The sequence below is a fragment of the Macaca fascicularis genome, chromosome 4, assembly GCF_037993035.2.
Source record: "Macaca fascicularis isolate 582-1 chromosome 4, T2T-MFA8v1.1".
NCBI classification, from domain to species: Eukaryota; Metazoa; Chordata; class Mammalia; order Primates; family Cercopithecidae; genus Macaca; species Macaca fascicularis.
The window spans coordinates 119,529,876-119,557,510 of NC_088378.1; the positions used below are offsets into that span (position 1 = coordinate 119,529,876).

At 39.6% G+C, this 27,635-nt stretch overlaps 1 protein-coding gene across 1 annotated transcript; it reads right to left on the minus strand.

Moving 5' to 3' along the window:
- Positions 1–871: 871 nt before the first annotated feature.
- IL17A (interleukin 17A) lies at positions 872–4,313 on the minus strand. Its single transcript, XM_005552759.4, has 3 exons — positions 4,230–4,313; positions 2,896–3,098; positions 872–1,653 (listed from the first exon to the last, which is right to left on the minus strand). The coding sequence occupies exons 1-3, from the start codon at positions 4,254–4,256 to the stop codon at positions 1,416–1,418; spliced, it is 468 nt and encodes a 155-aa protein (XP_005552816.3). The 5' UTR covers positions 4,257–4,313; the 3' UTR covers positions 872–1,415.
- Between the last annotated feature and the right edge of the window lie 23,322 nt (positions 4,314–27,635).

The following is a 27,635-nucleotide window of genomic DNA, read 5'->3' on the forward strand; positions in this document are numbered from 1 at the left end:
GAGGCCTTCAGAAGTAGGGCAAGACAGCACGCTGGGCCATGGGGGCGAAAATGGTTACGATGTGAAACTCGAAACTACTCTGGAATTGAATGTGATTGAGTTTTTATTTCACTTGGGCTGAACTTTTCTCATACTTAAAGTTCGTTCTGCCCCATCAGCTCCTTTCTGGGTTGCGGGGTGCCTTGATCAGACAGAAGCCAGGCCCTAGGAGTATTGCTTGAGGAAGAGAAAAATGTTTGTCTGTTGATCTCTGAGGGGCCTTAATCTCCAAAGGAAGCCTGAGTCTAGGTGAGAGACTGGACATTGTAGTCTGAAGAAAATGTCTCCTTCCAGAATTTCCTGTATTTTGGGGAGGGTTTCATTTTCCCCATATGATCTTTAGTAATGACATGCCATTCCTCAGGGCCATTATTTTGTTTGCTTTATTCTTGTCAAAATGCTTCTGTCTACAGCATTGGCTAATAGTATGAAAACCTTAATGGGTCGTCAGTCTTGAAGGCTTGTGAAATGGAGAACTTGGAATTGGGTAGTTCCAGGTCATTGTTACTCAAAGGCATCCTTTGTTTTGCTTATAGGAGAATTTGCATAACTCTTCCCAATAGGGAAGAGCTGAGTTTGCTAAAATACATTTAATGAGAACGAATAAACATTTTCTTTCCAAACTTTATTATTACAGAATGATTTTATTATGAGGGTTTAACAGAACAGAGAGTTAGACTTGCTATATCTCTTGTAAAACCTCAACAAATTACAAAATTTAAATTAATAAATATGAAAGTAGGTTTAGTCTTTCTTTTCAGCCTTTTAAAAGACAAAGAGGAGGAAATACTATATCCTTATGTTGTAAAGACTCAGAAATTTTCCGCTGCCATTTAATTCTATCTCACATTTACCTAGGCAGAACTGATAATCGCACTTTTTCACCTTTTTCTAAATACTTAAACATAAATAGGTCCTTAAATAGCTCAAATAAATATAGGCTTTACCTTTTAAATAATAAAATTCCCAAGCCCAGAATCTTGTCTTCTTTAAAAAGACATACAAAATAAAGTACGTAATTCATTAAAATGGAATCCTATACCCTAAAGTTATCTCAGGGCATATTAAATATATAAATAACTTAAAGCCCTTAAAAAAGTAAACAAGAAGCAAATTGGTACTATTAAAAATAAATAAAGCCCTTAAAAAAGTAAACAAGAAGCAAATTCCTTCTTGGAAAGAGGGATAGATAATTCAGATCTCATCTCTTGGCCAAGCGTTACCTCTGAAGCTTCAACTGGACGAACTGCCTTAAGAATTCTAATGAGTTTAGTCCGAAATGGGGCTGTGTCTTTGAAGGATGAGGGTTCCTGAGGGGCTGAGCCAGCTCTCCAGAAAGCCTAACTGCTTTGGGGAGTGTGGGCTCCCCAGAGCTCTTAGGCTACATGGTGGACAATGGGGGTGACACAGGTGCAGCCCACGGACACCAGTATCTTCTCCAGCCGGAAGGAGTTGGGGCAGTGCCGAGGCTCCCTGCGCAGGACCAGGATCTCTTGCTGGATGGGGACAGAGTTCATGTGGTAGTCTACGTTCCCATCAGCCTTGACGCAGCCTAAGTGGCGGCATTTTGCCTCCCAGATCACAGAGGGATATCTCTCAGGGTCCTCATTGCGGCTGCAGAGGGGAGAAAAATCAGGAGGAAAGTAAATTCCTGGTAAAGTGGGAAAGAAATAAAGCAGGAATACATGAAGAGAGGCAAGTTCACAGGATGACAAGTTATAGGCATTGCAAATTCTTTAAATGATGTTAGTTTGAAGAAGAACTTTGGGGACAATTTGGATAAGCACATGAATTGTTACAGAAAAGAAGACAATGATCAGGTTTTCCCCAATTTATTTGAAGAATGAATAAAATAAGATAGACTGAGGCCACAGAAAAAATTTAAGTTTGACACAAACGATAACTTTTTTAGGGTATATTTGACAGACAGAAGAAGACCAAAGGAAGAGTAGACTTGGAACCATCTGGAATAAGATAGCTGTTTATCTGACTTGCTGAAATCTGTCTTTGAAGAGGGAATACATCAAAATTTTATCTGAGATCACATTCATGGGACAGAGCCCAGAGCTGAGATAAAGGGTTGGAAACAAAAAGTTAAGTGTCTCTATCACCTTCTCTTCCCACTCTCTTTTAGCTCAGTGAATAATTTGCTTGGATTTTTGAATTGATTTATTTTGACTCTTCCTAGTAATGGGAAGAAGAAAAGAAATCCTACAATCAGACCAATCTGTAGGCTCCACAGAACAGAGACTTATTTGTATAAAGTCAAATGATCAAAATACTTTGTGTATTTAACCCTTGATGGGGTCTAAATACTGGGTATGCTGAGGACACAGGAAGCATAGGTATGTTAGGAAGAAGATCAAGACTATCTAACACACAAAGGGGTGGAAATATCCCAGGGATACTTATTACACTGGGATTCAAAAACAAAAATAAGCAAAAGAAAAAAAGTAAAAAACCCTAATTACTAATTATTTGTAATAAATATTCTCAATGGTAGCTCTGGTTAAGAGAATAAAAACATTAATCCCCTTTGATAAATGTCTATTCTTTGAATACATAAACAATAGACTTAGGGTCTCACAAATATTAGAATAATGATTATAATTAATTTGGGTTGATTATTGGTGTCAGTGACAATTAGATCTAACAGGATGGGGATTATTGGAGGCTGTCCTGTGCTTTGTTAAAGAAATATCTATAGAAAGTTTGAGAATTGCTCTTCACGGTGGTCCTTCCAGGTTTGACTGGTAATTCTAAATGAATAAAATCACCCTTGGGGAGATTTAACTGGCAGCCTGATGCATAAGAGGGATGAAGAATATAGTATTTTTATCTGGAAGCTTTACGTACTGGAGATTCCAAGGTGAGGTGGATCGGTTGTAGTAATCTGAGGACCTTTTGGGATTGGTACTGGTATTCCGGTTATGGATGTTCAGGTTGACCATCACAGTCCGGGGGAAGTTCTTGTCCTCAGAATTTGGGCATCCTGAATTTCGTGGGATTGCTATTCCTGCCTTCACTATGGCCTCCAGGCTCAGCAGCAGCAGCAGTAGCTAGAATTGAATGGGAAACAAGAGAGAGGTTGGAGATTGGATTACTATGTGGTTCTTTTCAACAAATTGATTGTGATGATGATCATAGAGAACACACAATGTTCCAGGACAATCTATACTACATTTTTCAGATCAGCTAGAGAAAAATCTAGGTAGATGACCAACATAGTGTTAACACCATGACTTAATTTTTTTTTTTTTTTTTAAACAGTTTCAACATTCTTCTTTTAACTTAGGAAAGACATGTTATCCATTGGCTGGCAATAATTTTAGTAAAAATGTCAAGTCATGGCATGTCATCAGCCTATCAGCACATGCATCATTGTCAGGTCTGGGAAGGAATAATAACCTTGATTTTCTAGGTAGAAATGTCCTCCTGCACCCTTGTTCTCAGTCCCACATTCTGTAAAACTCAATGTGAAGTCAAACATTCACATTGGAAGAAAGAGCTATAGAAAATCTAGGTGGTATCAATATTCGTGCTAAAAATGCTGTTGGTGCTACTGGCAGTCATCCAACTAAAAGCTCGATCTCCTTCATGTTTTGTTAGATATATTTTCCAGTTGTTCTACATTTAACATGTATTGATTCTGTAATAAAATCAGATTGCAAAAAAGATACTTGAAATTAAATATTTAAAAAATATAAAACCCATTTATTCTAAAACACAGTTACACCTATATCTAGTTAGAGTGCATAGTTTTGATGTACCGAGAATATGGTACGAGATAATGGAAACAAAGGTTGCTGCTACGGCTTTCAAAATCTCAAGGATAGTGACCCATTTTAAAGAAAAATGCCGTGGGAGAATTATATTAAATCCTTTGTACTCAGAAAAACAGACTTTCAATAAATTTTCTTTCTTACTGCACAGCATCATGTGACACTTCTTGTGTGGTTTAGCCCCAATATAGCTATCTTTCAGTTTTAATCTTATCTTTCAAACTGCTGTATATCAGTTCTTGAAAATGCTGCACAATGACTTAAATATCTACCAAAGCTTTTATTTCCTATCCTACATATACGGTATTCCTGGATCTCCATAGTCAGAACCCAGCATTTCATGCCCATGGTCCGGAAATACTATCTGGTCCAAATCAACAAAAGCATCGCACGTTAGTGCAGACTCACCACCAATGAGGTCTTCCCAGGAGTCATTGTTGCTTCTTCCAGTCAAATGGGGATGGATGAGTTTGTGCCTGCTACGAGATGGACAAAATGTAGCACCATCGTCTCTCTTTTTATAGGGCTTTTCTCCTTCTGTGGTCACTTACGTGGCGTGTCGCAGTGGGTTCAGGGGTGACACCATTTTGGTTAAAATTTCCGTCCTAAATGAGGTCATAGAAGAATCTCTTCTTCTGAAGGAAAACGGGAAGGGCAGAAATTCATGTTCCTAAAGACCATGTCCTCTCTTCATCCTTACTCGTTAGAAACTGAGCAGAGGTGCTATGCTATGGGTCAATATCATGTATTTATGAACATATGTACAGCTGCCAGAAGAGTTATGCTCTATTTTAATGGTTCATGAGGAAAAAAAAAGTTTGACATAACATATAGGTCTTCTGGTGTCATGCACCTTGATTTTCCATTTGATCTTTCTTTTCCTCGCAGATTTCTTGGCTAGGTGCTGTGGAGACAATTCCAGAAATGACTCAAGTTCCCATGATATAAGTAAACAAAAAATGAATCAATACTTTAATAATAAGATATATCCTATTTAATTGAATTCAACAGTTCTTTGGTTGAATATCTATTCCGCTCAAGGAATAAATAACTAGGTTCAAGAGACATGAGATTTACCGTTAAAGGCATGTTCTAACCCTGCATGCTACCAAGCAACTTGGTGTTTTTAGGAGGGAATTGAAAATGGGGATGGAAACTGGACAAAGGTGATGAAGATGGAGAAAAGGAGGGCAGTGGGGAGTAGAGAGTGATGAGAACTAGAAGGGAGAGGAGACATGATTGGAGATAACAAGGAAAGCGAGAAGGAGTTAGCTGTTCTTTTCTCTCTACTCTAAGTAAGATGAACTTGAACTCAGGTCCTTGAGAATAGTTCCTTCTCACGAATACAGAGGGCTAGGACAAAGAAGGGCCAGTGGATATAGATGTGGCTGACTGTATGTTACCCTTCTCTGTCCCTACCCCCATTGAGGTGAATGATACCTCTCAGGCACTCAGCTGGTATCCCATATTCTACATGCTAACTTGGGGGAGGCTGGCCAGTAGTTCCAATTCAATGGCTGGAGTATAAAATTAGTTTGCTGCATCCTGGACCTGTTTGTCCTGAGATCCATTCCTCCCTGTCCTGCTCTACCTGTAACTCAGAGGGCTGACCCTAGAGGCTGCTTGCTCAAACTCCGCTGTCAGCTGGGTTTCAGCTGGGCTCAGCCAAACGGGAATTGGAGGACGGATGAGTAAAAGTGGGAAGTGGAAAGTGGGGAGAAACCAGGAACTTCCTTCCTCAGTCTCCCAGAGGATTGCTCACTCCTTTGTCCCTGCAGCCTTGGAATGGTAACAGCCTCTTGCTGATGGCAATCTCAACTAGCAGGGTGACCAGTTCTCTGACTCAAACTCCCTCTGTTGCAAATGCCTGAAGGGGTTTCTGTTTCCTGGCCAGACAAACCCTGCCTGATGAATGAGGGAGGCCATAAGCACTTGAATTTTAGTGGTAATGGTAGATATCCTTGATAGGTGAAGCAGATACAGATGGAAGAGGAAGTAGGATGCAGCTTCAAGTGACTTCCCTAGTCCTGGTTTTGGCATCACTATCTACCTACTTTTCAAGACAAGATTCAGAATGAGCCCTACTGCCCCTCCTCTACACACAACCAGGCAGCAATCTCAGAAGCTGCAGCATCTCTCACATCATCTATTTCCAAGCTTCCTCTAACTCAGACTCTCACCCACTTGGACGAGATATGCTTGCTTTTCCCAGTTGCTTCCCTCAGACCATCTTTGACATCCTTGCAATAATGATTCTCAAAGCATGGCTCTGATTGTGCCTTTGCTTCTGCCATTAGCTTGCACACAGAATGAAGTGTAAGCCTCTTAGCATTTGAATTAATATTTGAGTTCGTACAACTTCCTTTTTAGCCTTATGCCCCACCATGCTCCAGGACCTGGGCTGATGGGGTCCTGATTTTTCTCCAGGCCTTCTTTCTTTTTTTTTTTTTTTTTTCTTTTTTTGAGACGGAGTCTCGCTCTGTCACCCAGGCTGGAGTGCAGTGGCCGGATCTTAGCTCACTGCAAGCTCCGCCTCCCGGGTTCACGCCATTCTCCAGCCTCAGCCTCCCGAGTAGCTGGGACTACAGGCGCCCGCCACTTCGCCCGGCTAGTTTTTTGTATTTTTTAGTAGAGACGGGGGTTTCACCGTGTTAGCCAGGATGGTCTCGATCTCCTGACCTCGTGATCCGCCGGTCTCGGCCTCCCAAAGTGCTGGGATTACAGGCTTGAGCCACCGCGCCCGGCCTCCAGGCCTTCTTTCAAAGCTTACCCACCCTTTGTTAAGGTATTGTTTCTGAAATGCCCTTCCCCATTCTCAGGTTATGAAAATGCTACTTCAAAATCCTGTTTAAATGTATCTTCTAGGTCTGGCCTGATTACCTGGCCTGATTACCTGACACCTGGAAATAAATAGTTCCATCTATCACATGTAGCTTACACCTACCTCTCTAGTAACTTTTATTTCATTTTGTAATGTGTTTTATTTGGCTTTAAAAGCTATGGGTAAGACATGTGTTTATTTCCATGTTTAGATTTTACGGTCAGCCTTCAAGGCTAGTAAGTTCTTCATCTTTGTGACTCCTGTGGTGCCTAATGTGGCCCTTTATACAACATGGGTCTTCACAGACTGCTTTTGTATTGCTTGTCCTTCTCTGATACAGGGCTGTTCATGCATATTTCTCGTGCACTGCATGCCATTCATTTACATATTGACTTTCTTGTTTGCTTTGTAGCTCATTTCTTGCTAGACTGCAAGCTACCTGAAGACAAGTAGTCTTATTGGTCTTTGTAGCACTTAGCATAGTGACTAGTAAATAATAACTGGTCAACATTTTGATTAATTGACAGTATGAGTAATGTTATTTGAGAAGTTCGGAATTTTCTATATTCTTCTTAGAACCTACCTGCATCTCAATAACCCTACTGAGTTGTCTAGTGCTTTGGCTCTGCATTCTAATCCTTTTGAATGTAGTGTGATGAGGCTATAGCCTATTCTGGATCACCCTGGAGTGGAGGATTCCTTGTTGTTGCTTTCTGGCAAGGAAGAAAGAGGGGAGAATGTGCTTACTGTCGACTATTTTTATTGAAGTTGAAGGGGGATCAGCTGACTCTAGCTGTTTTCCCTAGTCTTGCCTCCCGTGCCTATGTAATTCAGCCTGTTTGCTATGCTTTGAAATACTTTAAAATAAAATGGGGAAACAAAATATGTTTTCACAAAAGTTTAAAAATGATCATTTTGACATGGTGGTTGGAGCTGAGTGTGTCCAGCCTTGAGTATGGCTCATTTCCCAGACATTTGCTTGAGCTGGAACCTGTGGCCCCTGGAGGAGCAGCTGGAAGTGTAAGAGTGTGTGTACAGTGGGGAGGGCTCTTCCTCTGCATTTGTCTGCCGAGGCAGCTGGCTCAGGTTTCAATCTGAGACTGTTGAGGTGTAGTGCACGCTGGACTGGGCATTAGAGTGCCTAGAACATTGAATGAGAGGACACCTTTGTTTTCATTGTGAATCTGCCACTAACTACCCATGCCCTTGGGTACATCACCTCTTTGAGGCTTAGTTTTCTGTCTTATAAAATGAGTTTTGCACCAGGTAATCTTTTGATCGTCTATGATTTTCTGGAGAATGAATATAGTAAAGAACAAATGGGAGTAGTAAATTAGGGATGATTATTTTGTTAGTGATTGTCTTCCAGGTTTATCAGTCTTGCTTCTCTGAGAGCATGAAACAGATCACCACGAGCAATGGGGAACTGCATGTTGTGAGTTGAGAGCTTCAATGGGTGGGGCCAAGTATGCAACTGGAGACAGGGAAAGATACCCAGGAGCCAAACATGCATTTGAAGGGATGATAGTGGTAAAATTTTTCTGCCCTTCTTGATTTAGAGAAATGATTTTCAAGGCTCCTTGAAATTATTAGGCCATTAAACAGTATTTCTTTCTACTTGCAATAGAGAATAATGTAAGGGATGGAAAGAAACATTTTTCCTTTTGTGTCCTGGACAGAGTATTTTTTAGTCTTTTGTCTCAATGTGGTGGAAAATTAAGGCTTGCTAAAAGATAAAATAAATAAATTAATTTTAATTTTTGCTTAGGTAGTAAGGTTATCATTGAGAGATTAATATATTTTAAATTCATATTCTATATCCATTTTATAAAAAGTAACAAAGGTCTCAATATAGGAGGAGGCATCATGCCTTTGTTTCTGCTTAAAGTTAATGAAAGACATTGGCTGTTTAAAAAGATTGGAGCCATTTTGATTAATGCTGTGCACATCACCAGGCAAGACTACTCTTTTGATCTTCACTTAATATAGAGAGAATAATGAGTCACTGGAGAGAATTCTCTTGGAATTTAAACGTGGGGCCTGATACTTTGCAGATGGGCCAGCACAAGAGGAGCAATGTCAAACAGACATTTAAAAGGAAGACATGATGTTTAGAGAGGAGAATATTTGCAATGGAGAGCCATCTGGAAGGCCTTGGGGAGTTGATAAAGTCAGGCTTTAATTGAGACTCAGATTTAGAGCCGGTTTATCAAGCTCTAGATCATCTACCCCGAATTTGAAGGTATCAATACTATTATATACTAGAAGTTCATCTCTGAGGTTACCGGTGTTGTCTTGCAAAAACCAGAACTTAATACGTATGTAATTAACATGGTTTCTTAAATAGGAAGTATCAATCTTGGTACCAGCCTGATAGCATCATTGTTGTTCTCCGGCATAATGCTTATTTGTATTCACATGACTGTGCTCCTGAGGGCCGTCCTGGACAGTGAGCTGATGAATGAGAACACTTTGCGGGTGAGCACAGGCTTCATCCTGTACTGGAATTCCTGCTGGAGAAAATTCTCTTTTTATATGACATGATGAATTAAAGGCATGATTAACAATGAGGATGTTTTTGTAGAGTCATTGTTAATGGTGAGTGCTGAGAGATGGCAGGCAGAATCCTTTTTCAACATTTGGGTCCTGTTTCCTCACCATTGGTCATTCTAACTCTTGGTAGGTATTTTGCCCAGATGAAGACCATCTGTGCAGCTCCTTTGAGTGACTAATTTTCTTTTTTCTACTATTGGTTTTTGATGTTTCCTCTACCTAGTGCACACCAGGCTGTTTTTATCTGATGGAACTAGATCACAAAACTGTTCGGACATCTGTGAAAAACAAACCCAACCTGTATGGTCAAAAGAACATTGAACAGTCATTATTCATTTGAAGTGTTTGATAGAAAGGCATTCTGTGTCTGGTGACTTCCAAATAATGTGTAATGCCTTTATCGCCTGAGTAAATGGGGCTTGCCTTTAACACGTCCTCTTCACTAATCTCAAAGCACTGAGATAGTGACTGGAAGCTGTATTAGAGACCAAACCATGCAAGAAAGAAAATGTGTCATATCACGTCATCTTAAAACAACTGCCATCAACAGTGTTTCCCCAATCCCTACATCAAAATTCACAATCAAGCAGATAATATGAGCATGTCAATTTCTCCTTTGAGTAATAACTACTAACCTCATGGAAACCAAACCTCTTCCTTAGGTGAGTATATCATTAGTCTTCTACTGAAACACTGATTTAAAGTGGGTCAGAAAACTTTCCATTTTTTTTTCAAACAATACATGTAGAATTATACACCTATATGTTAGCAGGCACATGCAAATTTGTTTTACGGTGGACTTCCCTTTGGTAATGCTGACTTCATCTGATACTATAAGAATTAAGGTCAGCAAGTGACTGAAGTTTCAAGTCTGAACGGATGTCACTGAAAAGTAGGGTCTAAAATTAAACAAGGAAACCAAACCACACATTGTGGTTGGGCTATTAAGTTATCAGCTTTATTTTCTTTTCAGCAATTTTGAAGTTAATATCATTTGAAGACAACCACATAATATACTTAAAAGGAAGATACAGTATATGAACCTGGAACAAATTGCTAATTGGTTTTTTTAAAGGCAATATAGAGGTTGTTATAGTGAGGTGGTAGCTTCGTGAATTGGAAATATGAAAATGTCAACACATAATGATGTATTTCTCTATCCCAAATAAATAATTATTTTATTCTGAAATCCTCCAGAGAATTTAAGGTAATTATAGCAAAAATTCAGCTAAGTAAAGTAGAAGTAGAAATATCAATCAGGCTTAGAGGATGTGGAAACAGAGACAAAAATCAAGATCTAGGAAAAGAAAACCCAAAGTTATTGTCTGTAAGGGCCAACATATTTACATTTGTCTCCGAGCTTCCTGGCAGCCAAAGAAAAAAGGAGAAATGCTCAATTACATAAGTGTCATTTTCAGAAGGAAAAAGCTAGTTAATTCCTGAGGTAGATTTTTTTCCTATCATTACATTTTAAGATAAAATCTTTGTCTGAGGCTTATAGATGGTCCTATATAGTATATTGGCTAAGGACAATTTTTTTGCTTCAGACATTCCCATGATCACATCCCAGTTCCACCTTAATAGCCGTGTGCCCTTGGGAAAATTACACCTTCTACATATCAGTTTCCGTACCTACAACGTGAAAATAACAATAGAACATGCCTTATAGGTAGTAAATGAAATAATACGTGTGGCCCGGCGTGTATTAAGTGCTCAGTGAATATTGATTCAATGTTAATATGAACAGGAATGTGTGTGTGTGTGTGTGAGACTCTGTCAGAGGAAACTTTTTGAGGAAAGGGAGACATTGGGTCTGAGGGACACTAGTTATCTGCTCATATGAATATCTACTCTGTGAGGAAGTAGGGAGATATCTTCAGGCTTCCACGTGTCCTAGATGAAATAGACATTCATTAAACAAATGTTTCTTGAACACCTGTTATGTGCCAGGCACTGTGCTGGACTCAGGATAGAGCAGGGGAAGCAAACAAAGCCCTGCTTTTAAGAAACTGACATTCAGGGTAGTGTAGTCCATTTATTCATATTTTGAGTTTACCAGACTATTTGCTTATAATGAATTAGGCTTCTCAGGTAGGAAACCTAGAAACCAGGGCCCTGGATAGCAGACACAGGCGTTCTATTCCTTTACTGGAAAGGAATAGTCCTTGCTACAAATTATGAAGTTGTCTTCCTGATTTATATATTACTGCACCAACAATTAAGAGATTTCAAGGTTTACCATAGATTATACTAAATTTAACCAACTGCCATTCTGTGTGTATTTTAGAAGCCTATCTTTTTTTTCTATATAGCTATCTATTTACACACATACACACATATGCAAAAGAAAGAAAGCATAATTAATCCATAATCCTAGTTGTTAGAAATAAGCTTTTGAGGTACACCTTCTGTTATCTTACAAAATTGGGATCATTTTAAGTGTATTGTTCTAGTAAACGTATTTTGTTTTACAAAATTGGGCCACATTGTAATACTGTTTTGTAAACTTTTTTCTCATCTTACAGTATATTCTAAACACTTTGCCCTTTTTTAAAGCTTGTGTATGTGTATGTGTGTGTTTGAAACAGACTGATCACCTAACATCCTGAGAAAGAGATGAGAAATAGGCAATTTAACCGGTTGCCTACTGTTAAATATTTTGATGGCTCCCAAATTTTTATTTTAATGCCTAAGATAAATTGACAGAGATCTATGAAGCTTGTTAAACCTTCTAAGTAATTACAGAGGCAATAGTCATAAAAAAAGATATCAACAAAAATATTTACAAGATAAAGGCTAATGACTATGGAAAAAAGTGGTTTGCCATATGGTAGGTACCAAAGGTCAATGACATAAATAGTATTGTAGACATCAAAGAGTCAGACTTAAAAAAAGTATTCATTCTCTTATTTCATTTAATCTCTACAACAATTCCTTAAGATACTATTGTCCAAATATACAGGCAAGAAAACTAAGGTTTGGCAGGTTTCAGTGACTGGCCTGAAGTCATCCAGTGGGCAGATGGGCATCCTGTTTGGTCACAGATGTTGCTGACTTCCAAGTCTATGGGTTTTTCCACTATGGCACACTAAAAACACTGATACTGAAAGCCAATTAAAAAACTATTTTGCATATGACTTTCTGATATTTTGAAGTCTCAAAAATTGTCAAATTATCTTTGGTTTATCCATTTGGTGGTATCACCTCTTTCATCTACCCTTGCCCATTATCTTTGCTTTAGAGGGGTTAGTGACAACCCCTCTCTGTCTAGTGCTAGATTAGGCTATTCCTGTGTCTAGATTATGAGAATCCCAACATTTATTTATTTTGTAATCCCATCAAAGTAGAGATTTCCATAAAAAAATAAGGGAGGTGCAAAGACAGGTGCATATATGTCTATGTTTTACTGAGGATCGAGGTAACAGGATTTGTGCTTAATTTCCTGGCTGGATTAGAAGATCATTGAACTTTTCTTTCTTTTCCTTTTATTTTTTCTTAAAAAGGGCTTTGAAGGAAGCATAATTAACATATGAGAGTCACAGAGGAATCTTATGTGATGGCTGTGAACAGATTGGTTTTCATTTTGTTCTGAATGACTAGGACATTATAGTCATAATGCATTTAGCTATGCATTTAGTTTTTGTAGAAAAACTTTGCAGTAGTCAGCGTTTTAAATATTTGACCAGTATTAAGTTGCTCCATGAACCTGATGCCAAGCATAAGAACATAATAGGTAAAAAATAACTAATTTTGAAAACTCTCTGATGTATATATCATTTAAAAATGTTTGGCTAGAATTCAATTGTATGTATGTACTATAATTTATTTTGTCTTCTATTAATGTATTTTAAAATCATTCTAAAGTATTTACTATTAATACAGTGATAAAAATCATATTAGTCAGATTTGTGCTCAAATACATATTATACTGTGGGATATATAAGGGGTTTTATATTATTGCCTATGTTTGCTAAAGAATCTTGAAGTTTATATAGTTCCCTTCTTTGCCTGTAATAGAAAGTCAATAGAGCTAGTTTAAGCACAAATGAGAGATCAATTATAAGGATATAAAGATGCCTCAAAGATATAAGGGCAGGAATTAAAGCAGGGATTCAGGAAAGTACTGGAACAAGAACTAAAAACTAACAGGTGTCAAGGCAATTACTTTCTTAATCTCTCAAAATCCTTCTTTCCTGAACTGCATCATTCCTCTCTCTTGGTAGATTCCTATAATCTTTGTCTTTATGCTTCTGGCTCTTCCAAGTTCACACATTCTCAGGTCCCCTTTAATAGGCGTTTCTCAGTTCCATGCCACATTTTCAGGAGAGTCTGATTGACTTGAGTCATGTATCTATTTAGCAATGGTTGGACAGGATCATGTAGAACACACAGGGATGCTGGGGGGCTGGTTCTCAAAGAGAGGTGTGGGCTGGGCAGATATTCTAAAAGTTGTGAACTCTAAGTTAATTTTCTCCACAACAGAGGAAAAATGTATGTAGACGGCACAGTTTCTTCCCTTCATACCATTGAGTCTCGGCAAGAATGCCTCCAGCTCTGAGCTCTATTATTTCTCATCAGTCTGTGTGTTGTAATTGCTTCTATTTTATTTATTGCATTATATTTCAATTATGTATACACACATATATAGCTTATATATAAGGTGCATGTGTATGTGTGTTATGTAATCCATATATGTACTTTTGTGTGTATATCTACATCTATAAATTTTTTAGTCCATCTCCACTTAAATTTATTAAGTTGTAATTCTTAGTATTGTGCAAAACATAAATGATAGATGTATAGTACATGTCTATTTATTATCTTTTAAAGATGCCCTCCCTGTCTGGAAAGGTTGGATGTAGACATTTTGTCTGTCACCTTTAAAAATAGTTATGTGCTTTATACACGTCTATGTGGATCCTGCTGAACCTATGTGGTTTTTAGATTTTTTTTTTTTTTTGGTAAGATATGCTGTATAAAGCATTGCAACCACATGTAGTGAGGTTAACACCTGAAAGTGAGAGATGGGGAGCCAGGGCCCTATCTGGGATAAACACAACATCTGCTGGAGATGATGAGTTAATAACCATCAGGGAAGTGGTTGACAGACCACTTGACACAGGTGAGAAACACACTCATCTCCTGCCTTTATGCTTGTTGCTAGAAGAGGCACTTCAGCTGAGTATCTGGTGTACAAACAGGAAGGCTCTACAAATGCTTTTGTTTGGGAGCGTGGTTCTTAGCAGATATGTATTGCCTACTGGTTGTCCTAATTCATCAAACATCCCCATCCATCCATTTATCCATTCATTCAACCATCCTATCTATCCATCTAATAAACATTTATTGAAGAATTACTTTTAAAAAAAGCAGCAGGGAATATACAGTTTTACAAGGACTACTGGCTTAGACACACTCAAACTGTTCACAAACTAATAGAAAAGCTTTGGAGTTAAACACACCTGGATCTACTCTGTTTCCTACCAGCTACATGACCTTGGTACTCAATATTCTCTAAGCCTCAAGCACCTCATCTTTAAAATGGCAATAATAAAAATAGCACTTACATCATAAAGTTACTATAAGGATTAGAGTAGATGCCATTTATAATGCTCTTTGGACAGAATTGTAAATATTATGTATTATTATTATTTTATTTCATTTTATTTTTTGAGATGGAGTTTTGCTCTTGTTGCCCAGACTGGAGTGCAATGGCACGATCTTGGCTCACTGCAACTTCCGCCTCCCGGGTTCAAGCGATTCTCCTGTCTCAGCCTCCTGAGTAGCTGGGATTATAGGCATCCACCACCATGCCCGGCTAATTTTTTGTACTTTTAGTAGAGATGGGAATTCACTATGTTGGCCAGGCTGGTATCGAACTCCTGACCTCAGGTCATCCACCCACGTCAGCCTCCCAAAGTGCTGGGATTACAGGTGTGAACCACCAGGCCTGGCCTGTATTATTGTTTTTAAGCATCATCTACAATAATGAGTTCTGATGAAGCTCAAAATTTTACACATTGTGGAATATATAGAAAACAAGTTCTACCTGCCCAGGCTGTCACTGTAAGTAGGAGATTGCTTCACATGGGGTGGATTCATGAAATAACAAGACATTTGAAGAAAGAAAAATCCAGCTCATTAGAATGCCTTGCCTACTAGTTGACAAATATAACTTAGTTATGTACCATAATAGCCAGATGGGCTGATTTTTCACTTTTCATCTGCCACTTTGGGCAGCATGTCTACATGGTGTTAGACTCATGGACTTACAGAATGAAAAACAGAAATTGTCCTGAGAGCGTATCCAGTCAATCTGCTGGGTGTTAGAAACTTGCTAAGCATCTATGTTTTATCTAAACACATTCAATGAAAGAGATGCTACAACTGCAGTGGAAATTTATCTTCATTTCTAACTGAACTAATTCTAGTTGCAAATCCAATTAATTTGTTTTGTTTTATCCTTAAGCAGTATCTTCCAAATCAACTAAGCCCAAAGCTTTTTCATTATCTTTTCCTCTTCCCCTTCTACCTCCCTCTGAGTCTTGTCACCAATTTCAATTTGCTGTGGAATCCTATTGATTCTCTATAGTTCTGCCATGTAGTTGGAGAAGTTCTTTCTATCCTTGTTCAGACCCCCACTCCCTCATGCTTTTACCTTAGTCACCACATCCTGCTGTGGACTTTCCTGTTTCTAGACCCTCATCCTTGCTGTCCATCTTGCTCCTCAAAACCACATCCATCTTTCTAAGCCATTGCTCTCCTCAAAGGTTTTCCTAGGTAAAATTATTATGGGATAGCTTGGACTTTTTCAGTTTTACATCAAGGCCTCCACATGTGGGACTGCCCTTCTTGCCCAGCCTCTTCCTTTATAACTCCAGTTCTGCTTCTGTTCAGCTAGTTTTCTGTCTTTCAAAGTGCTCCCATTGTTTCTCCACGTCTTTTCTCCTGTAAATTATTTCTTCAGAGAGTAGACAGTCCCTCTCTTTTTGACGGTTGTATGGCTACATGATTTGAAAACTGCAATGATAAAGGCTTCAACTTTTGTTATTAGTCCATTGTAGGAGAGCAGAGTTTAGAGGATAGATTGACGACATGAGATTTGCAGCTATGAGACATCTGTGCTTACACATGAGCTAGGTACTGTATGGTTTCCTTAGACCAGAACCTGGGAAAGATGGGAGGTTATGAGACAGGGGTTCTTAATGTAGAGTCCATGGATCTCTAGAGAATCCATGAATGAGATTCCAAATACCTGTAACCTCCTAAAATCACATGCAAAGATTCATCTGTGTGTGCATTTGTTTTCAGGGGGTGAATCCACAGCTGACATTTGGCAAACAGCTTTAATTAGGGATTTGGCCAAAAGGGTGTGGGAAGTTGGGACTGAGCCAGACCAACATGAAACTTGCCACCTCATGCTATACTGTAGTGATGGAGTCTTTGCTTAGATGCTGCGTTTGGGGAAATTCAAGGGGAAGAAGCCAAGTCTCACTAAAGGCTGAGCCAAGCACTATTATAGGCCAGGAGAACACATACAAGATGATCCTAGAGCCCCGAGAGGGTCAGAGTCCCCCAAGACTTCTTAGGCCCGGATTGGAACAGGACTTTTCTCACCTGAAGAGGCCAAAGATTAGGGAAATCACAGATTTGGCTGATCCAGAGCACTGATTTTGGGGGTAGGATGCAACTGACTAGTTGGGAGGAGGGGAATGTGGGGCATCCTTGAAAGACTAAAAACTGAATTCTGGAAAGGACTAATCTCCTTTTTAACAAGGCCACCCTGAAATAATTTCAGGTAGGGGTATCCTTGCAGATGAAAAGAGGTGCAGGGACCTGTATGTCTTTAGAACATTTTCCTGGTTAAGAAATTTGTGACTAGAGTTTAGCTATCTAAGTTTCATATCTGCCATCTTGTATGTTCAGCTTTTTTTGCTTTCATATTTGTTTATCGTAATTTTTCCTTTCAATACTTGATAAAGATGTTTTGAAGATGTGACTCTGAAGAAGAGGCAACTTAGGAAAGTGGTAGGGTATATGGGGGAGGGTGATAGGGTGTATCTTAGCTGAACGATGGAAAGCAAGATGGCGCAGCTGGTAGTGAAAAGAACTCCCTTTCTGCAGCTCTGATTGATGTTTGCCAGAAGGGTCTTTCACTTACAGCACTCCCACAGCCCCATAGCCTACCTACCTGTCCTGTGATCACATTCAAATCCATGGGGCTATCTCTGCTGACCTTTGACTAATCTCTCACTCTTTCCTCCTGGAACTATCCTCTTAACTAGGGATGAGGTTGAGAAGATTTCATTGAATAAGCCCCCACCATACACTTCAGTTGAGGACACATATTGCATGTACCACTTGTTTAAAATAAAAGGGGTTTTAACATTTATTTCTGTCTCTCTCTCTTTGTGAGAGTGTTTATCTTTTCCAGTAATATTCTAAGCTCTTTTAGGGTATTTGGAGTCAGATACATGGGTCACAATCATGGCTCTTCTACAATCTAAGTTATTTAAAATAAACTATACAAACTTCCTAAACCATGCTTCTTCATCTTTAGTCAATTAATTGCTAATTGATGGGAATGTGATCAATTCACTGCAGTCAGTTAAAAATGTTGGATACTGAGAATTGAGGTGGATCATATTTAAGGGCAGAAAGATATATTTAAAAGCAAAGTAGCTAAGACAATGTATCTTAAATTCCCATATGCTAAATATAATAAAAGTAGGGCTTTTTAATAAAGAGACACTTCAGAAATAAATGAATTCAAATTTAACTAAGTAGAATTCATTGGTAAATTAGATCCGTATTACAACTATGAGGTATAAAAAGAGAATGTCTAATAGGTTTCAGGCAATCAAGTACAAATAAATGCAACAGGAGGAAGTTCACTGAACATAGTTTCTTTATTAAGAGGTATTATTAAGATTATTAAGGGAAGAAGGATCCATAGTTTATATCAACTGGCAGAATAATCTAATGTTGCTGAGTTAACAAAATAGGTTAATACTATAATTTAAACTGCTGGGTTGCAGCTTACTAATCATTGGCTGTTAGTAAAAATAGATGGATTCTTAATAGTTAAGATTATTTGATGACCTATTTCCTTTTGTTTTGTTTTCTTTTTCTTTTTTTTTTTTTGAGAGAGAGTCTAGCTCTGTCACCCAAGCTGGAGTGCAGTGGCATGATCTTGGCTCACTGCAACCGCTGCTTCCTGGGTTCAAATGATTCTCAGGCCTCAGCCTCCCTAGGAGCTGGGACTACAGGCATGCGCCATCATGCCCAACTAATTTATATGTATATATATATATTTTTTAGTAGAGACAGGGTTTCACCATGTTGGCCAGGCTGGTCTCAAACTCCTGTCTTCAAGTGATCTGCCCTCGTTGGCCTCCCAAAGTGCTAGGGTTGCAGGGGTGAGCCACTGTGCCTGGCCCTTATGACGTATTTTCTAAGGAAATAAAGTTTCAAGTTTACTAACAGAAACTATGCAAATAAAAAGAGATCATACCTTAGTGACGAGAAATCGACAAGATGAGAGAAGTAAAAGGGTTGTATTTTCCCTACAAAAAGATTTTCTGATTGAAGTTAACAATCTGACAATACAATCCCTAGAAGAAATAAAAAAAATTGATGAAAAGTTAGAAGAAATAAAAAAATTGATGAAAAGATGGCATAGAAACGTGGTCTTAGAAGTATAAGTAAAATGGCATGGAATGAGAAAGATATATTGAATAAGAATATAATGACTTTGATTTGATATCTCAAACAACATGGCAGTTAGAAAGACAGCCCGAAAAATGTATCAAAGCTAAATACTGGAAATATAAGAAGGAATGAAATTATAACTGAAATGAAATCTTCACTGTTAGGGTAACAAATATTTTATAATTTTTTATCTTTCATAAAAAGCGATTTCTTTAAGGTGAATTAATACAAATGGAAAGGAAAAATGGTCAGAAAATACAATTTTTTTTTCCAAAATTTTAAGCATCTTTTGAAAATGGGTATAATTGTGAGCTTTGTTCTTCAGATGTCTCTGATGTCAGAGTTTGCAGAATACCAGCATCTTGGCACAACTGAGGAGGAAATAATCCTCTTTCTTGCATGCGACACTTTAAGAGGCCTCAGATGCCCTTGGATACCTTTCAGGTATCTGAGCCCCAGGCTAACAGGCCCCAGAGGCTGTGGTTTACACGGCACATTCCTGGTCATTAGAAATAGTACATGCTTCCATAATAAAAACTATCTCCTGAGACTGTGGGAACCCCCTTAGAGAGCCACACTCCAGCATTCTTAATCTCATGTAGCTGCAGATGAGTGAAGAGTTTGTTGTGGACCTGCTTGATTAGGTAAGTGGATCTTAGATCTGATGCTGTGATATGGTTTGGTTATGTCCCACCCAAATCTCAACTTGAATTGTATCTCCCAGAATTCCCATGTGTTGTGGGAGGGACCCAGGGGGAGGTAATGAATCATGGGGGCCTGTTTTCCCCATTCTATTCTTGTGATAGTGAATAAGTCTCATGAGATCTGATGGGTTTATCAGGGGTTTCTGCATTTGCTTCTTCCTCATTTTTCTCTTGCCGCCACCATCTAAGAAGTGCATTTTGCCTCCTACCATGATTCTGAGGCCTCCCCAGCCATGTGGAACTGTAAGTCCAATTAAACCTCTTTTCGTTCCCAGATTTGAGTATGTCTTTATCAGCAACATGAAAATGAACTAATACAGTAAATTGATACCAGTAGAGTGGGGTGTTGCTAAAAAGATACCCAAAAATGTGGAAGCGACTCTGGAACTGGGCAACAGGCAAAGGCTGGAACAGTTTGGAGAGCTCAGAAGAAGACAGAAAAATGTGGGAAAGTTTGGAATCTCCTAGAGACTTGTTGAATGATTTTGACAAAAATGCTGAGAGTGATATGAACAATAAGGTCCAGGCTGAGGTGGTCTCAGATGGAGGTGAGGAACTTGTTGGGAACTGGAGTAAAGGTGGCTCTTGTTATGTTTTAGCAAAGAGAATGGCAGCATTTTGCCCCTGCCCTAGAGATTTGTGGAACTTTGAACTTGAGAAAGATGATTTAGAGTATCTAGTAGAAGAAATTTCTCAGCAGCAAAGCATTCAAGAGGTGATGTGGGTGCCGTTTAAAGCATTCCGTTTTAAAAGGAAAACAGAGCGTAAAAGTTCAGAAAATTTTCAGCTTGCCAATGCAGTAGAAAAGAAATACCCATTTTTTTTAGGAGAAATTCAAGCCAGCTGCAGAAAATTGCATAAGTAGCAAGGAGCCTAATGTGAATCCCTAAGACCATGGGGAAAATGTCTCCAGGCCATGTCAGAGACCTTCATGGCAGCCTCTCCCATCACAGGCTTGGAGACCCAGGAGGAAAAAGTGGTTTCATTGGCAGGGCCCAGGGTCCCCGTGCTGTGTGCAGCCTAGGGGCTTAGTGACCTGTGTTCCAGCTGCTCTAGCCTAGGTTGAAAGGGGCCAAGGTACAGCTCAGACCGTTACTTCAGAGGGTGGAGGCCCCAAGACTTGAAGCTTCCATGAGGTGTTGAGCCTGTGGGTGCACAGAAGTCAAGAACTGTGGTTTGGAACCTCCGCCTAGATTTCAGAAGATGTGTGGAAATGCCTGGATGCCCAGGCAAAAGTTTGCTGCAGAGATGGGGCCCTCATGGAGAACCTCTGCTAGGGTAGTGCAGAAGGGAAACATGGGGTTGGAGCCCCCATGCAGAGTCCCTACTGGAGCACTGCCTAGTGAAGCTGTGAGAAAAGGGCCACTATCCTCCAGACTCCAGAATGGTAGATTCACTGGCAGCTTGCACCCTGTACCTGGAAAAGCCACAGATACTCAATACCAGCCAGTGAAAGCAGCAAGGAGGGAGGCTGTACCCTGCAAAGTCACAGGGGCAGAGCTTCCCAAGACTATGGAAACCCGCCTTTTGCATCAGTGTGATTTGGATGTGAGACCTGGAGTCAAAGGAGATCATTTTGGAGCTTTAAAGTCTGACTGCCCCACTGGATATCAGACTTGCATGGGCCCTGTAACCCCTTTGCTTTGGCCGATTTCTCCCATTTGGAATGGCTGTATTTACCCAATACCTGCAACACCATTGTATCTAGGAAGTAACTAGCTTGCTTTTGATTTTACAGGCTCACAGACAGAAGGGACTTGCCTTGTCTCAGATGAGACTTTGGACTTTGTGTTAGTGCTGAAATGAGTTAAGACTGGGGGACTGTTGGGAAGGCATGATTGGTTTTGAAATGTGAGGACGTGAGATTTGGAGTGGCCAGGGGTGAAATGATATGGTTTGGTTGTGTCCCCATCCAAATCTCAGCTTGAATTGTATCTCCCAGAATTCCCATGTGTTATAAGAGGGACCAAGGGGGATGTAACTGAAACATGGGGGCTGGTATTGTGATACTGAATAAGTCTCATGAGTTTATCAGGGATTTACGTTTTTGCTTCTTCCTCATTTTTTTCTTGCTGCCACCACGTAAGAAGTGCCTTTCACCTCCCACCATGATTCTGAGGCTTCCCCAGCCATGTGGAACTGTAAATCCAATTAAACCTCTTTTTGTTCCCAATTTCGGGTATGTCTTTATCAGCAGCATGAAAGGAACTAATACATGCTGTAACAGAGAGACTGAAGTGAGGTGGGGTTTGAGGAAAACTGATGCAGTTCATTTTCCTTTAATGAGATTCACTCCATATTTGGGTGAGGTGAGACCCATCCAAGGGTCTCTGGGACTAGAGACTAGAGACTGATTAAGATGATGTAGGGGAGGGAAAACTTTTTGGTGCCCACAGGGAAAGGGAACAGAAGGTTTTTGCTTTTGTTTTTAATAATTTCTACTTTTATTTTAGATTCAGGGGATACATGTGCAGGTTTGTTACCTGGCTGTATTGTGTGATGCTGAGGTTTGGAGTGTGATTGATCTTTTCACCCAAGTACCAAGCATAGGACCCAATAATTAGTTTTTCAACCCTTTCTCTGCTCCCTTCATCCTCCCTCTAGTAGTCTTCAGTGCCTATTGTTCCCATCTTTATATCCATGTGTGTTCAATGTTTAGCTCCCATTTATAAGTGAGAAAATGCAGTATTTGATTTTTTATTCCTGTGTTAATTCACTTAGGATGATGGCCTCCAGCTGCATCCATGTTGCTGCAAAGGACATAATTTTGTTCTTTTTCATGGCTGCGCAGTATTCCATAGTGTATATGTACCACATTTTCTTTATTCAATCCATTGTTGATGGGCACCTAGGTTGATTCCATGTCTTTGCTATTGTGCATAGTGCTGCAGTAAACATATAAGTACCTGTGCCTTTTTGGTAGAATGATTTATTTTCCTTTGGGTATATACCTAGTAATGGGATGGCTGGGTTGAAAGGTAGTTCTATTTTAAGTTATTTGAAAAATGTCCTAACTGCTTTCCACAGTGGCTGAACTAATTTACATTCCCACCAAAAATGTATAAGCATTCCCTTTTCTCTGAAGCCTTGCTAGCATCTGTTGTTTTTTGATTTTTTAATATTAGTAATAGCTATTCTGACTGTTGTAAGATGGTATCTCATTGTGGTTTTGATTTGCATTTCTCTGATGATTAGCGATGCTGAAATTTTTTTTCATATGTTTATTGGTTTCATATGTTTATTGGCCATTTGTATGTTTTATTTTGAGAAATGTCTGCTCATGTCTTTTGCCCACTTCTTAATGGAGTTATTTGCTTTTTGCTTATTAAGTCTCTTACAGAATCTGGATATTGGAACTTTGTCAGATGCATCGTTTACAATACTTTCTCCTGTTCTAAGTTGTCTCTTTCCTCTGTTGATAGTTTTCTTTTACTGTGCAGAAACCCTTCAGTTTGATTAGATCCCACTTGTTAATCCTTATTTTTGTTTCAACACTTTTGAGGACTTAGTCATAAGTTATTTCCCAAGGTTTAGAATGGTATTTACTAGGTTTTCTTCTAGGATAGCTTGGTTTAATCATGAAGCTTACAATATCAATACATCTTAGGAAGTATCTTAGCCCACCCTGGGTGAGGAAGCACGTAGGAGGAAATTAAACAACTTGGTCAAGGCTAAGGCTGGTTTATGACAGGATGAGCTTCCTGCTATCTTACTCCCTAGCCAGTTATCTTTTATCTGCTACACATGGATTTCACCACTGAGCTAAGAAATCTTGAGTCAATTTTTGTGTCTTGTTCTAGTTCAAGCTGAAGCAACTTAACATATTCAAAGCACAAAGGCATAGCACCAAGGAGTGTATGTGAGGGGCCAAATCCTGTTTCAGGCTCTTTCCTGATAAGGTGACTCTCTAAATGTAGCTCCTTTAGACCAGCACTGTGTAACAGAGATATAATGAGAGACATATACATTATTTCAAATTTTTAAAAAAGTGAAAAGAAACAGGTGAAATTAATTTTAACAGTATATCTTATTTAACCAAATTGTATCTAAAATGCTATCATTTCAACATACAATAACATAAAAATCATTCATAAGATAGTAGAAAAGACAACATATGCCAACACATGCATTACAACAAGAATTATGTGATGCAGTGGTGATGCAATCCCTGGATCATTCTCAGACCTGGAGAGTTCAGAGAGAGAACACTGGTTCTTGGGTGCAGTTTGATAGAATTAAAGACTTGTTTATTAGTTGGTCCTTATGTGACAGGTGTCTTGCCCTGTATCTGCAGGGAATGCATGTCCCACAGAGACACAGAAAAGAATATGAACAAACAGGCCTTGTTGAGCTCCCCCTATTTATTACCATTACATCATACTCCTTTTTGGAGGATCATATTTCTCCACAACCATCCAGTTCTTTCATCAGACTTAACATAAACATCCACAATTTTCCCTGGGTCTTTGGGTCTTCATTTCTGAAGACTCATGTAAAACCTTGTTAAATTGTTACATATTTCTTTTTTTAATGTGTCTTTTATTATAGGGATGTCAGCCACGACCCTTGTGGGAGTAAGAAAAAAGTAGTGAGGAAAGGAAATGGACTTTACAAAGTTTTACAGGGCTTTACAAAGTTTGTAAAGGATGCTTTTATTTCAAAGGAGGAAGCATTAGTCAGGTCATACCTGAACTGTCTTTCTTATTATCAACTGCTGTCATCTGGTGGCAACTTTGAGGAATAGCAGAAATCTTCTACATTGAACAGTGATGTTCTCTTGATATTTGGCAAAATGGATTCTGATTGTGTTTGCCTCTAGCATATGATCAAATTAAGATTCATATGATTAAGGTTCTTGAAATAACTAGGATTTATAATAAACTAATGTCTTAGGTCATCTTTCTTCAGGTAATAATAACAATAACCAATATTTGTTGAAACTGTACTAAAGACCAGGATCTGTTTTAAGTGCTTCACATGGATTATCTTATTTAGTATTTATGAAACTTCTATGAAGTGGATATCGTTATTATCTTCTTTTCATACCATTGAGGCATTGACAGGTTGAGTAACTCGCACAGATCACATCACTGATAAATTGTAGAGTCAGAATTGTAACTCCAAGAGATCTGATTCCTGTGCCTGTGCTCTTAACAACTGCTTTACAATGAACAGCTAAGCTAAGATGGCCAAAAAGGAGAATAAACTAGAAGTTGGAGATTTGGTTTTGAGGTTTAGCTCTAATGCTACCTAGTTAATAATACTTTCTTGTTTCAAGAGAGACTTACATTAGTCTGACCTTGGTCATATTCCCCTTCTCTGCGTCTCATTTTCTCTTATAGAAAATCATGGGATTGGACAGGATCATTGTTCTTCAAGCCTGGCCTTATGATGAACTACAGGTTCAACATACATGAGAGAGGAATGAGAATGAAGTAGGTGTTTGGCTGGTGGGGTTGAGAAACCTATCAATACCACCTCCTTCACTTCATTTGCATGACAGTCTTCTAACTAAGGTTTTGTTTCTACAAACGTTGTAATGGCTAAAAGAGAATCTAGAAACAATAGGACCAAACTCTTTGCGGGACTCTCAGAAACACCTGGTGGAGAGAATATGCTTAAGCAACCGTAGGTGGGGAGAGTCACTAAGATAGTGTTCCACTGATATTCAGGAAAGAAGCAGTAGAAACTCCATTTTATTTAAATGCCTCCAGCCTTACAGTTTGAAATGCTGTTGTTTCTGTGGCATATTCATAATATGCATTTAAAATTTGCTTAAAATATTGCAAAGACCTTTGTCTATGGAGAGTACCTAAAAGGAAAGTGTATTAATCCATTTTCACACTGCTATAAATAATTACCCGAGACTGAGTAATTTATAAACAAAAGAGATTTTTTTTTTTTTTTTTTTTTTTTTTTTTTTTTTTTTTTAGACGGAGTCTCGCTCTGTCGCCCAGGCTGGAGTGCAGTGGCGCAATCTCGGCTCACTGCAAGCTCGGCCTCCCGGGTTCACGCCATTCTCCTGCCTCAGCCTCCCGAGTAGCTGGGACTACAGGCGCCCGCCCCTGCGCCTGGCTAATTTTTTCTATTTTTAGTAGAGATGGGGTTTCACCATGGTCTCGATCTCCTGACCTTGTGATCCGCCCACCTCAGCCTCCCAAAGTGCTGGGATTACAGGCGTGAGCCACCACGCCCGGCCTAAACAAAAGAGATTTAATTGACTCATAGTTCCTCAAGGCTGGGGAGATCTCAGGAAACTCACAGTCACAGCAGAAGGGTAAGGGGGAAGTAAGGCATGTCTTACATGGCAGCAGGAGAGAACGAGAGAGTGAAGGGGGAAGTGCCACACTTTTAAACCATCAGCTCTCATGAGAACTCACTATCACAAGAACAGCATAGGGGAAACTGCCCCCATAATCCAATCGCCTCCCACCAGATCCCTCCCTCAACATGCAGGGATTACAATTCGAGATCAGATTTGGGTGGGGACACAGAGCCAAACCATATCATTCTGCCCCAGCTCCTCCCAAATCTCATGTCTTTCTCACATTTCAAAATCAATCTTGTCTTTCCAGTAGTTGCCCAAAATCTTAACTAATTCCAGCATTAACCCAAAAGTCCAAGTCCAAAGTCTCATTAAAACAAGGGAAGTCCCTTCCACATATGAGCCTGTAAAATCAAAAGCAAGTTAGTTACTTCCAAGGTGTTATAAAATGGGGGTACAGGCATTGGCTAAATGCTCCCATCCCAAATGGGAAAAATTAATCAAAACAAAAGGGTTACAGGTCCCATGCAAGTCCAAAAGCCATCAGGGCAGTCATTAAATCTTAAAGCTCCAAAATAATCTCCTTTGACTCCATGTCTCACATCCAGGTCACACTGATCCAAGGGGTGGGCTCCCAAGGCCTTGGGCAGTTTCACCCCTATGGCTCTGCAGGGTACAGCTCCCGTGGCTGCTTTCACAGGCTGGCATTGTGTGTCTGCAGTTTCTCCAGGTGCATGGTGCAACTGTCAGTGGATCTACCATTCTAGCATCTAGAGGACAGTTACCCTCTTCTCACAGCTCCACTCAACAGCACCCCAGTGGGGACTCTGTGTGGGGGACCCAACCCCACATTTCCCCTCTTCATGGCCCTAGTAGAGGCTCTCCATGAGGGCTTTGCCCCTGCAGCAGACTTCTGCCTGGACATCCAGGCATTTCCATACATCATCTGAAATCTAGGTGGAGGTTCCCAAACCTCAACTCTTGGCTTATGTGTAACTGTGGGCCCAACACAATGTGGGCCCCAAGGCTTGGGGATTGCTGCCCAAGCTTTACTTTTGCTCCTTTTAGCCAGGGCTAAGGCCAGATCAGCTGAGATTCAGGGTGCCATGTCCCAAGGCTGCACAGAGCAGCAGGGCCCTGGGCCTGGCCCACAAAACCATTTTTCCTCCTAGGTCTCTGGGCCTGTGATGGGAGGGGCTGCAGTGAAGATATCTGAAATGCCCTGGAGACATTTTCCCCATTATCTTGACTACTAACATTTGGCTCCTCATTACTTAGGCAAATGTCTGCTGTCAGCTTGAATTTCTCCCCAGAAAATGGGTTTTTCTTTCCTACCACATGGTCAGGTTGCAAATTTTCCAAACTTTTATACCCTGCTTCCCTTTTAAATTTGTTCCAATTTCAGATTATCTCTTTGTAAATGCACATGATTATATACTTTCAGAAAAAGCCAGGTTGCCTCTTGAATGCATTGTTGCTTAGAAATTTCTTCCACCAGATATCCTAAATCATCTCTCTCAAGTTCAAAGTTCCACAGATCTCTAGGGCAGGGGCAAAATGCCACCAGCCTCTTTGCTAAAGCATAGCAAGAGTGACCTTTAGTCCAGTTCCCAATAGGTTTCTCGTCTCCATCTGAAACCACCTCAGCTTGAACTTCATTGTCAATATCACTATCAGCATTTAGCTCACAGTCATTCAACAAGACTCTAGGAAGTTCCAGACTTTCCCCCATCTGCCTACCTTCTTCTGACCCCTCCAAA